At 54.9% G+C, this 11,806-nt stretch overlaps 1 protein-coding gene across 1 annotated transcript; it reads right to left on the reverse strand.

The window, feature by feature from the left end:
- Positions 1 to 328: 328 nt before the first annotated feature.
- Positions 329 to 10,366, reverse strand: PPP1R2 (protein phosphatase 1 regulatory inhibitor subunit 2). The gene is made up of 6 exons (XM_070753874.1): positions 10,112 to 10,366; positions 9,854 to 9,961; positions 9,699 to 9,770; positions 6,223 to 6,329; positions 5,589 to 5,798; positions 329 to 1,537 (listed from the first exon to the last, which is right to left on the reverse strand). Exons 1-6 carry the CDS (start codon positions 10,288 to 10,290, stop codon positions 1,470 to 1,472), a joined length of 744 nt encoding a protein of 247 aa, XP_070609975.1. The 5' UTR covers positions 10,291 to 10,366; the 3' UTR covers positions 329 to 1,469.
- Between the last annotated feature and the right edge of the window lie 1,440 nt (positions 10,367 to 11,806).

The raw sequence follows: 11,806 nt of genomic DNA on the forward strand, positions 1-11,806 counted from the left end.
CTTCTCCTGCAGGCTCCTGTGGCCAAAAAGGCTGAGCCCCTTTTATGGTCAGCGATGAAGAGACGTCCAGGCGGGCCAGAGTTGCCTAGCAGCAGCAGCTTGAAGGAGCCACCTGAATCCAGCCCCACCCCTGCTCCTGCCAGGAGGGCCGCTGTGGGGAGAGGAGCCTCCAGGGCCACCCAGGAGCAGCCCCCACGGAGCTGCAGAGGTCAATCAAGAGCCCCCCCCCCTTCCAGCCCAGGGCCAGGTCACCCTGTGGGGATTCCAGTCCGGGGTCCCAAGGAGGAGACAGTCACCTGGTGTGCTGGTTGCAAAATACACTCAGTGGTTGGGTTGTTTTTTTACTTTAATAAAACAGTTACATGGAGGAAACAAGCCGGAGAAATGGAATCCAGAAGTGAAGGAGAAAATTCAGAAGCCCAACCTGGGTGTTTTCTAGGCAACTTCGGCTCCTCAGAACATCCCAAATCTTTCAACAAACAGTAGCTGACCAACAGATGCCCCCTCCTCGGTCTGCCAAGGCTTAAAATTGGATTCAGGTCCCTTCGCAACATATAATTCCATACATACATACATACATATATATATGGAATTAGCCTGTATATGACCCTGTGGAACAACCTAACTGGCGCCTTCTGCTCATCTCTATACACACACACACACGTACGGATAGAGATGAAGCGAAGGCCAGTTAGGTTGTTCCACAGGGTCACCTAGAAGGAAAACCAGCAGGCAGCACAGGGTTGGGTGGGTGGGTGGGTGGGACCTGCTTTTATTTCCCAGAGGATGGCACCCCCTTCGAAGACCGCGTGGGCAGGCACCCTGGGAAGCAGAGAGGCCTGAGGGAAGGAGCCCCCTTGCAACGCACCCAATCCTGGCCAACTCAAATGCGGGGGTGGGGGGAAGCTGCAGCGGCTACTGAGGGGGGCTGATCGTCTCCCACCCTGCAGCTGGGAAAGTCACCGCGCTGCTCTTCCCCTTCCAGCAGGCAGCCGGGGCAAGACCTCCCTGCCTCTAGCAGCCGGCCGGAGTCTGGAGGAGGGGCAAAGGCCGTGGGGACCCCCTTCCACTGATATCCCTTTGGCCAAGGGGCCCGTTCTTACCCTAGCGGCAGTGGAGGCCATGAACATTGAGCCCTTGCGGGGGCATTTATGTGCCACTCAAACACTACAGCGTGACGAAAGAGAAAACAAAGCGTCCAGGTGTGTTCTGCAGGTTTAGACCAGAGAAAGGAGGGGCAGCGATGGCTTGGCTCACCGGCGCTGCCCCACGCCGTGTTCTTCAGCAGGTGAGCAACTAAACCATCTTCTGAAACCACCAGAACCAGCCACGCCGGCAACGTTCCCATTGCCAAACAGAAAACCTTGAGACCACCACCCTTTTCGTGCAAGCCCACCTGTTGGAAAGAGACCTGCAGGAGGGCGATGCGGCAAGGAGAGCAGCCAAGGGGTGGCTTGACCTTGGAGCGGCTACAGTCCCGAGCAGACTTCTTCCAGGCTGTGGGCAACGTTCTCCAGCGGGTCACTAGCAGCAGGCACTGTGGGGACAAGAGACAAAACGGGTCATCACGCCAAGTGCCCCAGCGGCTGGACGGGCACTGGTCACCTCGGAGGCAGGCCCAGGCCCCTTGCTAAGCACACAGGAGCCTGCTGGGATTTTTTTTTGGGGGGGGGGGAAGAAACACACGTTTTTTCTGCACATTCCTAGTTTTTGAATCCTTAGTGCAAACTGTGGAGGCCAACAACAATTCCACCGACTTCCCAGCCGTCCGTGTGCCGATTCCTCTGTGAGATGCAATACCTGATCTTCTGAGAACAGGCGTAGCATCCCTTCACCCCCCCCACCCCCCCGTGTCGCTAATCAGGACTTCCAGGCTCCCCCCGTGGGGTTAAAGTGGCCTTCCCGTGTCCGAAATCTGCCTCTTGGATGTGGCTGCAGCATCCCCCTCTAACTGCTACTCTGGGCAAAATCCTAAATGGCAGAAAACGTGCCACCCACCACCGCCTACTGTTGCCAATCCCACAATCCTGACACATACACACCCCACCCACATGGACACATACACGTGGATGGAAAGGAACGGCCAAGGCGAGACTCAAGGAGGCAGGCAGAGCACGCCAGGGTCGCCCCCCCCCCCAGCGCGCTCAATGGAGGAGGAGACCCCACCCCCGAGGGCCTAGAGAGTGACTGCAATGTAAATCTCCACTCTAGTATTTTCTGGAACATTTTTTTAAAACCCCCAAATTCAAGGTACCCTTCTACCTAGGCTGTGCGTACACGCCAAGTCCAGAGAGGAAATTCCGTGTGGGCCCTTTGTCTTTGTTGCCTACAGTCCCCAGTGATTCCTCCAAGGGAAAGGAAGATAAAGGCTTTGCTTCCAGAAGAGGAAAGGCCCACTGGACCTTCCATCCCTCAGCTCTCTCTCTCTCTCTCTGGAAGCGGCCAGGGGCAGCAGAGGCCGAGGGCCCTTGCCCCACACACACCCCAGGAGTTAATGACAGGGCTCGGGGGTGGGACCCCAGGGATTGGACCAATCAGTAGCTTGCCAGCCACCGTGGAGAGGCTGCAGGCAGACAGGGGGGGTCCTCCTCCTGGCACTGAAACCCAGGGAAAGAAGAGTTCTGCAGCCAGAGAGGCAGAGAGCAAAGAGAAACCAAACATTCCCATTTGTAGCTGCCGGGAGCAAGAGTGGAGGAGAATTAAAACAAAAAGAAAAACAAGAACAACCCTTCTGGATTTTGTTCAGCTGCAATTCCAACAAGCTCCAGTGCCACGGCCAGTGGAGAGGGGTGCTGGGAGCTGTGGCCGAGGCCCCCCCTCTGCCGGGCTTCTGTCCACGGGGCTGTTGCTTTGAGAGGCCCCTCCGTTCAGCTGTCTGCCGTCTTTAATGCTGGGGGGGGAGAGGGTGCTGCTCTAAACAGAACAGGGGCGCAGCCTAGTGGTTCTCCTAGACTCGTGGCTGCAACCGGTGGCAACCACGGCTGGGAGGGGGAGGGGGCCGTGCAATATCCCCCACGCACCGATTCTTTCCCAGGTCGTCTTCAGAGGGGGCTACTATTGCGCATCACGCCAGGCCACCCCCGAGGAGCAGCTGGATTAGCCCAGAGCCACGTGGGCAGTTGGGAGTGTGCCTTGGTGTGCCCACGTTACACCTCTGCTCCGCGGGCTGCACCGACGGTCCGGGTGCTTCAGGCGGGAGCCCTTACATGTCGCTGGTTGTGGGCAGAGGCCCCCTCCTTCTCCACTGGCCTTTTGGAACGTCTCAATCCCACGGCTGTTTTCCGGGGGGGGGGGCATAAGACGGGCGCTGTTCGTAATGGCTGCTGTCTTTGGCTGCTGCTAAGCGTGTAACTGACATTATGGCCATCGGTTTCAGTGAGTCTGGTTCCACCAGAGGTGCTATTTCAAGGCAGCCGTCCGCATCATTTCATTGGAGTCTTTCGCAGGGTCCCTGGGGAGCTGGAGCCCAAAGACCCCAAAGGAGACCTCTGGCCCCTTCTCCATCCTCAGGTAAGGTGTAGAGCAGAGACCTCCTCGTCCAAGGCCAGCAGAGTGAAGACGGATGGGGAAGTTTCAAGGAGACATCAGAGTGCTGAGATTTATGAAAAGTTCAGTACTTGGGATTTTAAGTTGCATTTTTCTAGTTTGTTAGAACAACTGAATTCTACAACGTAACTGGGGCTGACAATCAGATATTGAAACAACATTTAAACACCTGTGAAAGACAGAAAATGCAAGAAGCCGTTTCTGGCAGGACCTGTAACAAAGCCCAGTAACCTTTAGCACCTGGGGTCACCTGAGAAAACCAACACCGAGGCAGGAAAGGGAAGGCTGCTAACAAAAACAGGGAAATAGAGCTGGGCCTTTCGGTCCCTATCTGGAAGAGGCGGGTGGGGAGGTTGGTTACTCAGGTCGAATCCACGTGGGGGTCTCGCTTGACCCCTAAGGTGTGGCTGAGATTTGCACACTGGCCATTGCTGAAGGCCCCTAGCTGGGAATGCCTCCCCGACACCGGCTCATCTCCCCTCAGCTTCCTTCAGGCAGAACAGCCTGGGCTGCCCCACGCCAGACGTCCCCCCTGCCTGCTCCCTGGGAGCGGCCCCTGCGGTGGCCTGCGACTCAAGGGCTTCTAGCGCCATTTGCAAGAATACGGACAGCAACTGAGAGGTTTAGCTGACAGACTGTGGGTGCAAATGTATGCAACTAGGGGTGGGTGACACTGGACCCCCAAGTTTTCTTTTGAATTCCTCCGACATTCACCATTCTTGGAACTGCAAAGGGAAGCGGTCAAATTTACTCAGGTGAAGAAGAGCCCGGCCAATGAGAGAGAGAGCGTCCTGGGGGAGAAAGCTGTTCTTTCCCTCTCCAAAAGGGAAGGGAGACCCCCCCCCCCTTCCCCAGGAAACACCAACAGGCTCAAAGGATGCTGGTGCATCAGGAGGCACTCTGCTCCTGGCCTGCTGCTGCATCTGGAATGCAAACCCAAAGGGGGGGGGGGCACATCCAGCAGGCAAGCCCCCCTCCCCGCCTCTGGCTCAGGGCCGGTCGGAACGAGCTCCAGGGACTGATGCTTCCCTGCAAACATAGAAACATAGAAACATAGAAGTCTGACGGCAGAAAAAGACCCCATGGTCCATCTAGTCTGCCCTTATACTATTTTCTGTATTTTATCTTAGGATGGATATATGTTTATCCCAGGCATGTTTAAATTCAGTTACTGTGGATTTATCTACCACGTCTGCTGGAAGTTTGTTCCAAGGATCTACTACTCTTTCAGTAAAATAATATTTTCTCATGTTGCTTTTGATCTTTCCCCCAACTAACCTCAGATTGTGTCCCCTTGTTCTTGTGTTCACTTTCCTATTAAAAACACTTCCCTCCTGGACCTTATTTAACCCTTTAATATATTTAAATGTTTCGATCATGTCCCCCCTTTTCCTTCTGTCCTCCAGACTATACAGATTGAGTTCATTAAGTCTTTCCTGATACGTTTTATACTTAAGACCTTCCACCATTCTTGTAGCCCGTCTTTGGACCCGTTCAATTTTGTCAATATCTTTTTGTAGGTGAGGTCTCCAGAACTGAACACAGTATTCAAATGTGGTCTCACCAGCATTCTATATAGCGGGATCATAATCTCCCTCTTCCTGCTTGTTATACCTCTAGCTATGCAGCCAAGCATCCTACTTGCTTTCCCTACTGCCTGACTGCACTGTTCACCCATTTTGAGACTGTCAGAAATCACTACGCCTAAATCCTTTTCTTTAGCAAATACTTCAAAAGAAAACTGGGAGGTGCCAAAGGGGGGGGGGAGCCAGGAGAGGCGCCAACTCTCTGCCTGGCCCCCCGCTGCTCGCTCTCCAGCTCAAGAAGCGAGTTCCCCCTGGAAGGGACCAAGGCCGCTGGGGAGAGGGGGCCCCTGCCAGCAAGCAGACTGGGCAAGGCTCCTAGCAGTCGGCGTGGCACAAACCGAGCTCTTCCACCCCGCACAGGGTCTGGACACGTGGCGCGAGGCTCCAGGGCAGCGGGGGCAGCACAGAGAAGGAAAGAGTGACCAGCCCCACCTTACCCGCGAGTCCCGGGCTCACCTGATTCTGGGCCTGTTTTACCCTCCTCCTGCATCTCATTGTCCTCATTGTCCTCTTGCTCATCCTCCTCACAATCCTCCTCCTCCTCTTCCTCCTCCTCCTCGACAGCGTCGCCATGCATCTCCTTCGCGATCAGCTGCCTGGCCAGCTTGATGTTCTGCGCTTCGTTGTAATGCATCTTCCTCTTCATTTCAAACTGCCTCTTTTTCTCTGTGCCGGGAGAAACGGAACACGCCACACATGACATGGCACCGGCCACCGACCCCACAAGTTTCATTCGACTCCACACGCCTGAAATTGTGCAGGTTGAAATCCGGTGCCATCAGACTGACGGAGGAGGTGTGTCGCCCCCCCCCCCCCCACTGCAGGAGGGACTTACACGCTTGGTTACCTACAAAAGGGGCTGCCTGCTTTTGGACGCCTGCCTTTTCTCCCACCTGAAAAGCTACCCAGGGGGTGAGTGGGGGCAGGGTACGGAGGGAGCTGAAGAGCCCCCCCCCCCCTCAAACCCCAAACTAGAGTTTTACCAAACTTCCTGACTTATGCAGAGGCCAAACAGGCCACTTGTCTTTGCCACACTGACGTAGATGACCAAATGCCCAGGCCTGGCCTAGTGCTCTACAATGACACCTACCCAATTCTTCTGGAGTCAGGTCCACCTCGTCATCCTCCTCCTCATCACTGCTGTCTTCCTGCGTTGCCAGGATTTTGGGGGCTTGCCCTTGTGCTGCAGCTGCCAACCTGCAGAGGGGAAATGGGGGAGCTGAGCTGAGGCTGCTGGCCCAAGACCCGGTGGTGGGAAATGATGGGCAGGTGGGAAATGGGCAGGCAGGGAGCTGACCCCCCCCCCCCAGAGGAGGAAGGGAACAGGGGTCTCCTGGCAGATCCAATGAGGCGACAATGAACCAGGAGCCAAGGCCGTCTTCCCACCACAAGGAGTCCAGCCGTGGATTCAGTTCAAGACGCAATGTGCTTAAAGCAGGAGAGCTCTGGGGGGGGGGGGCACAGTTAAGGGCCAGGGAGGAGCCCCGAAGCCCCTCCGGCAATGGAGCTGACAGAGAACCCACCCTCCCTGCTATTCCCAGGCGTTCTCCAGTCTTACGAGTCAGAATAGGAAGCCACTTTGGAATTAAAAATAAAAAGCCTTCTGCATTTTTTTTGTTTAGCCTGAATAATATACACATAGAAACATGGAAACCTAGATGATTGACGGCAGAAAAAGACCTCATGGTCCATCTAGTCTGCTCTTATACTATTTCCTGTATTTTATCTCAGGATGGATATATGTTTATCCCAGGCATGTTTAAATTCAGTTCCTGTGGATTAACCAACCACGTCTGCTGGAAGTTTGTTCCAAGGATCTACTACTCTTTCAGTCAAATAATATTTTCTTATGTTGCTTTTGTTCTTTCCCCCAACTAACTTCAGATTGTGTCCCCTTGTTCTTGTGTTCACTTTCCTATTAAAAACACTTCCCTCCTCGACCTTATTTAACCCTTTCACATATTTAAATGTTTCGATCATGTCCCCCCTTTTCCTTCTGTCCTCCAGACTATACAGATTGAGTTCATGAAGTCTTTCCTGATACGTTTGATGCTTAAGACCTTCCACCATTCTTGTAGCCCGTCTTTGGACCCGTTCAATTTTGTCAATATCTTTTTGTAGGTACACTGCTCAAAAAAATAAAGGGAATACTTAAGCAACACAATATAACTCCAAGTAAATCAAACTTCTGTGAAATCAAACTGTCCACTTAGGAAGCAACACTGACTGACAATCAATTCCACCAGCTGTTGTGCACATTCAACTTTGTACAGAACAAAGCATTCAACGAGAGAGGGGCGGCATACAAATCCAAATAATAAATAAATAAATAAATATTTCATTCATTCAGATCTAGGATGTGTTCTTTTTGTGTTCCCTTTATTTTTTTGAGCAGTTTATTAAAAAGTATTGGTCATGCAAACAGTGTTGTACCTAGGATTAGTTCAGAATTAGAAAGTGTGTGTTGCTTGTCAGATAAGAAATCCTGTAGCACTAAGAAGTTGCCGCTGCCGCCGCCGTCTTCATTACACCTCCCTCTTCGCAAGAGTTTACAAAATGTCACAAAGAAGAGATGACCCCCCCCCCCCCCCCAGAAAAACATTGTGAAGGGAACTCAGTCCTTCCCCCCGCCCCCCAACTCCCCGGATCAGTTTAGATTTTAGTTTAGAACTGAAGTCACAAAAGAGATTTGTAGCTTCCATGGTATGGACACCAACTTGCTATGGAGCTTATGGAGGAATAAAAGCTGTTGCTAACAATTCTCCTACCTGGAGATCCCAAACGTATCTGAATACAATTCCTGGATAAAGTTCATAATTATTCCTGTATTCCATGCATAATTTCTTTAAAAATACACATTTAAATAGCATAATTGTGGACATTTTCATTGTTAAGTCTCCTGGAATTAAGAGTCTGTCAAAAGGTTTCATTTAAAAAAATGAATGGCGCTATGCAAATTTAATAAATAATTATCCATTATCCCATTTCCCTAAAAGAACACTGGGGAATCAACCTTTCTGGAATTTTTCATCTCTGTTTTTAAAAAATTGAAGTTCTTTTTTATGTATAGATCACAACAACCAGAAGTGATTTCCAAGAAGTAAACCGGTGTTCACCGCTCCAGACAGAGCCCAAGTGCATTCCCAGTACAATGAAATCTCAGGGAATCAGAACCACATCAACCTCAGGCAGGCGGCTGTCCCGCGGGGCAGGTGCAAAAGATGACCAGGGTTTGTGACTGAGACATGCCCACGCTGCCTAATCTCACTTCTTTGATATAGCAACAAGCCTTATTTCACAGCAACATAGACAAGCAAGGGTCAGGAACCCCAGCTCTTGAAGCGAATTTCCAAAAGTTCAAGCATGGGCAAAATTTTTCAGTTTCTGAAGTCAAACATTTTCAAATGGGAAAGTTGAGACCGCCCAGTGAGGTCCACGGAGTCACACTGAAAAGACAGGTGGAAGGAGACACATCCAACCAAGGAGGAGTTCAACACAGTTGTATCTCAGACAACTGGTGAGAGGTCAGGAAAAACGTTGTCCCCATATTGAATCAGCCTAAGACGTTGGACCAGAAAACTGCCACCCAGCCAGCTTGAAAGCCACACCGTGCAAAATTAAGAACAAACTTCTCAAGCCTTTGCCTAAACTTGTGCGGTCAACATTTGTCTAAAGATCAGGTAAGGGGGGGCAAAGGGCCGGTTGTCAAATCATCAAATGTCATCAGAGAGAAAATCAGAACTCGGAAAAGACAATGCTCAACAAAGAGCTGCACACCTTTCAAGATACAAAAAAACAAGAACACAAGGGCAGACTAAAAGGGTAAAAATGACAACTGACCATGTGATAAATGTGAACCTATCGTGCAATGTGAAAATACAGAACTGAATGAAATTAAATCTCACCTGCACCAGCAGGCCATATATGCAGCCTGCTGTTAAGGCCTACCCATGCCTATTGGCAAGAGGAGTCAAACAAGAGACTTGCACACTGTTTGTTTATAATTAGAGTTCACAAGATGCAACAGCCACATCCCTGGGCATTCGTCCTCGGAGAGGGGTGGCATACAAATCCAATTAAACCTAAAATCTTATTCTGCCTCCTTATTACCAGGGCAGGCTTCTTCTTCAAGAGCACCGGAAACAGAAGCAGACCCTTAGGATAAAATGCTCTCCTGATCAGGGGAGGATGGAGGTGAGAGATGTTCACCAGTTTTTGATCAAGAAAGGAGGAAGGAGGGGCCAAAGCAACCGGTGGCCTGCTGCACCAACCAGTGCAAGCTGGCTGCACCCCAGGGCTGCCTTGCTTCCCATCCTTCACAAAATCACTCCCAAATGTTTGGTGGGAGAAGGGGACAGCAACAGAGACTGACCTCCCCCCATTCCTGCAGTGAGGACCAGAGGCGGCTCCCCTTGGCCAGCCTCAAAGGACAGGGAGGGGGGAGGGGCCGCCTTCGGGCCCCAGGAGGGAAATTCCGGCGGAGACCCCGAGCGAAGCCCCGGGACCAGACAAGGAAGGCGGGGGGGGGGGGGGCAAGCGACGGGCCTGCACCGAGGCGTCACCTACTTTTTGGCCAGGACGTCCGCCGTGGGCACCGGGCTGTCCTCAGCGTCGCTGCCGGCGTCCTCCTCCTTCAGGCTGTGGAGAGAAGGGAAGCTCGTCAGGGCTCGAGGGGGGGGCGACCCCCGCGGCCTCCCCCTCCTCCTCCCCCCCCCCCGCACCTGTGGTAGGGGGTGCTGGGCTCGTCGATCTTCATGAGGCCGTAGTCCTTCCCGGCCGGGTGGTAGGTGGCCAGGATGTTCATCTCGTCCCACTTCTGCGTCTTCTTCCTGAGCGTGGGGAGGGGGTGAGGAGGGGGGGTCTGTGAGCGAGGAGAGGCAGGAGCCCCCCCCCAGGGAGAGAGAGATACGCCCCCCCACACACACACCCCACGGCCTCCCCGCCCGCCCGCCCGCCCGCCCACCCACCCCAACGCCCACCCTTGTTCCTCGCCGCTGGGCTGCGCTTCCAGAGGCGTCCCGGCGGGCGGCGGCAGAGGCGAGGCGTTGGAGACAGCCTCGGAGACGGCCAGGCCCCGCCCCGCGCTGCCGCTGCTGGAGCGGTTCTTCAAGATGCCCTTCACGGGCCTCCCGCCGCCGGCCGAACCCCTCGCCTCCATCGCCGGTCTGCACGCGCGCTGCGCGCATGCGCGCTCCCGGCGCCTGCCTGTGTCGTCACAAGGGCGTGGCGGGAGGGAGTCGCGCGCGCTTGCGGAACGCGCCTTCCGCCCGTCGGGTTAGGGTGGGGGCGGGGCTTAGCGGCTACCTCGCCGTTGCCGGGCGACCCTGTCCCGCCTCCGCCGCGCTCCCACCCGCCCGCCTGCTGCGTGTGCGAAGGATTGTGGGAGTCTGAGCCTGGGAGGGGGAGGGGCGGAGGGAAGGGCGGGCCGGGAGGGGGGGTCGCCGCGAGGTCTCCTCCGCCCCCTCCCCCGAGACCCCCACTGGCCTCCCTCTGGCGGTGGGGCGGCCTCCGTGGGGGGACAGGGGGCGGGGGCACCGAGGGGGTCTGGGGCTGTTTCGGGGCTGCCTGGCTACTGGCGCATCCGGGGGCTCAGTCCCTGCGGGCAGCGCTGCCCCCCACCGCCGCCCCCTCGGCTGAAGAGACGCCGGGCCCGCCTGGATGACCCACCCCCGGACCCTGGAGGGGGGGAGGGGAGGGCAGGATGCAGGCCCCCCCCCACAACGCGGCTTTCCCCCCCCCCCCACGCCCCCTCCCAAGGTCCCTTCTGGCCAAGCCCCTCCCGAAGGCGAGAATCCCTCGTGTGTCCAGCCCCGCTTGGCCAAGAAAGCAGGCTCTCCTGCCCGTCCTCAGGCCTGCAGGGGTGGCACCGTCCGGCCAAAGCGGCAGCAGGACCCCCGCAGCCGTCCAGGTGCTTCGCCACACTTGAAGAGGCCCTGGAGGCTCCCGTGGCTTTGCCATGCCTGCCCACAGCCCTTGAGGGCACGCGGGGCCGAATGGCTGAGACCGTGGGAAAGCACATGGTCTTCCAGGTGTATATTTGCAGGCGGCTGGAGCTGCCTGGAGGAGCAAGGCCTCGGTTCCTAAGTCCATCCATCGGAAGACCCCTTTCCCGTGGTCTGAGGAACCGAGTCACCGCTGCCTGTCTCCGGGCGGGTCCACCCACCTGCAAATAGACAGCTGCAAAAAATAAATACCTGGGCCATGGGAACTTCTGAGCGTGCGCAGAAGCTGAATTCCTGGCCATACACTTTTTAAAAAAACCACCGCGCAGGCCACACACTGCAGGGGGAAGCGAACCGGCACTGAGATAAGTCAGAACCAGGGTTGGCCTGCTGCCTGGGCGGGGGGCGGGGGGAGCAGTGGGGCAGAGCACTCAATCTGCACCGAAAGAGTTTGAAAGAAAATGCAGGGCGTCCTGCACAAGCCCCGCCCACAGTGTGGTAGTAAAACCTTTGGTAGCCCTTTCCTGGTCAGAACCCACCCCTGAGTTTCCTAATAATTGCATTATTTTATGGTTGGGGGTCACCACAACACGAGGTACCGTACGAAAGGGTCACGGCATGAGGAGGTTCGAGAGCCCCTGCGCTAGAAGTGAACTTGGGAGCGGGAGGATGCCAGCAGAGGCACGGGGGGCTCTGGGGTCCCAGAGAATACAGTGGACAGCCAGGAAGGAC

Source organism: Erythrolamprus reginae, chromosome 5 (genome assembly GCF_031021105.1).
Source record: "Erythrolamprus reginae isolate rEryReg1 chromosome 5, rEryReg1.hap1, whole genome shotgun sequence".
In the NCBI taxonomy this organism is placed as follows: Eukaryota; Metazoa; Chordata; class Lepidosauria; order Squamata; family Dipsadidae; genus Erythrolamprus; species Erythrolamprus reginae.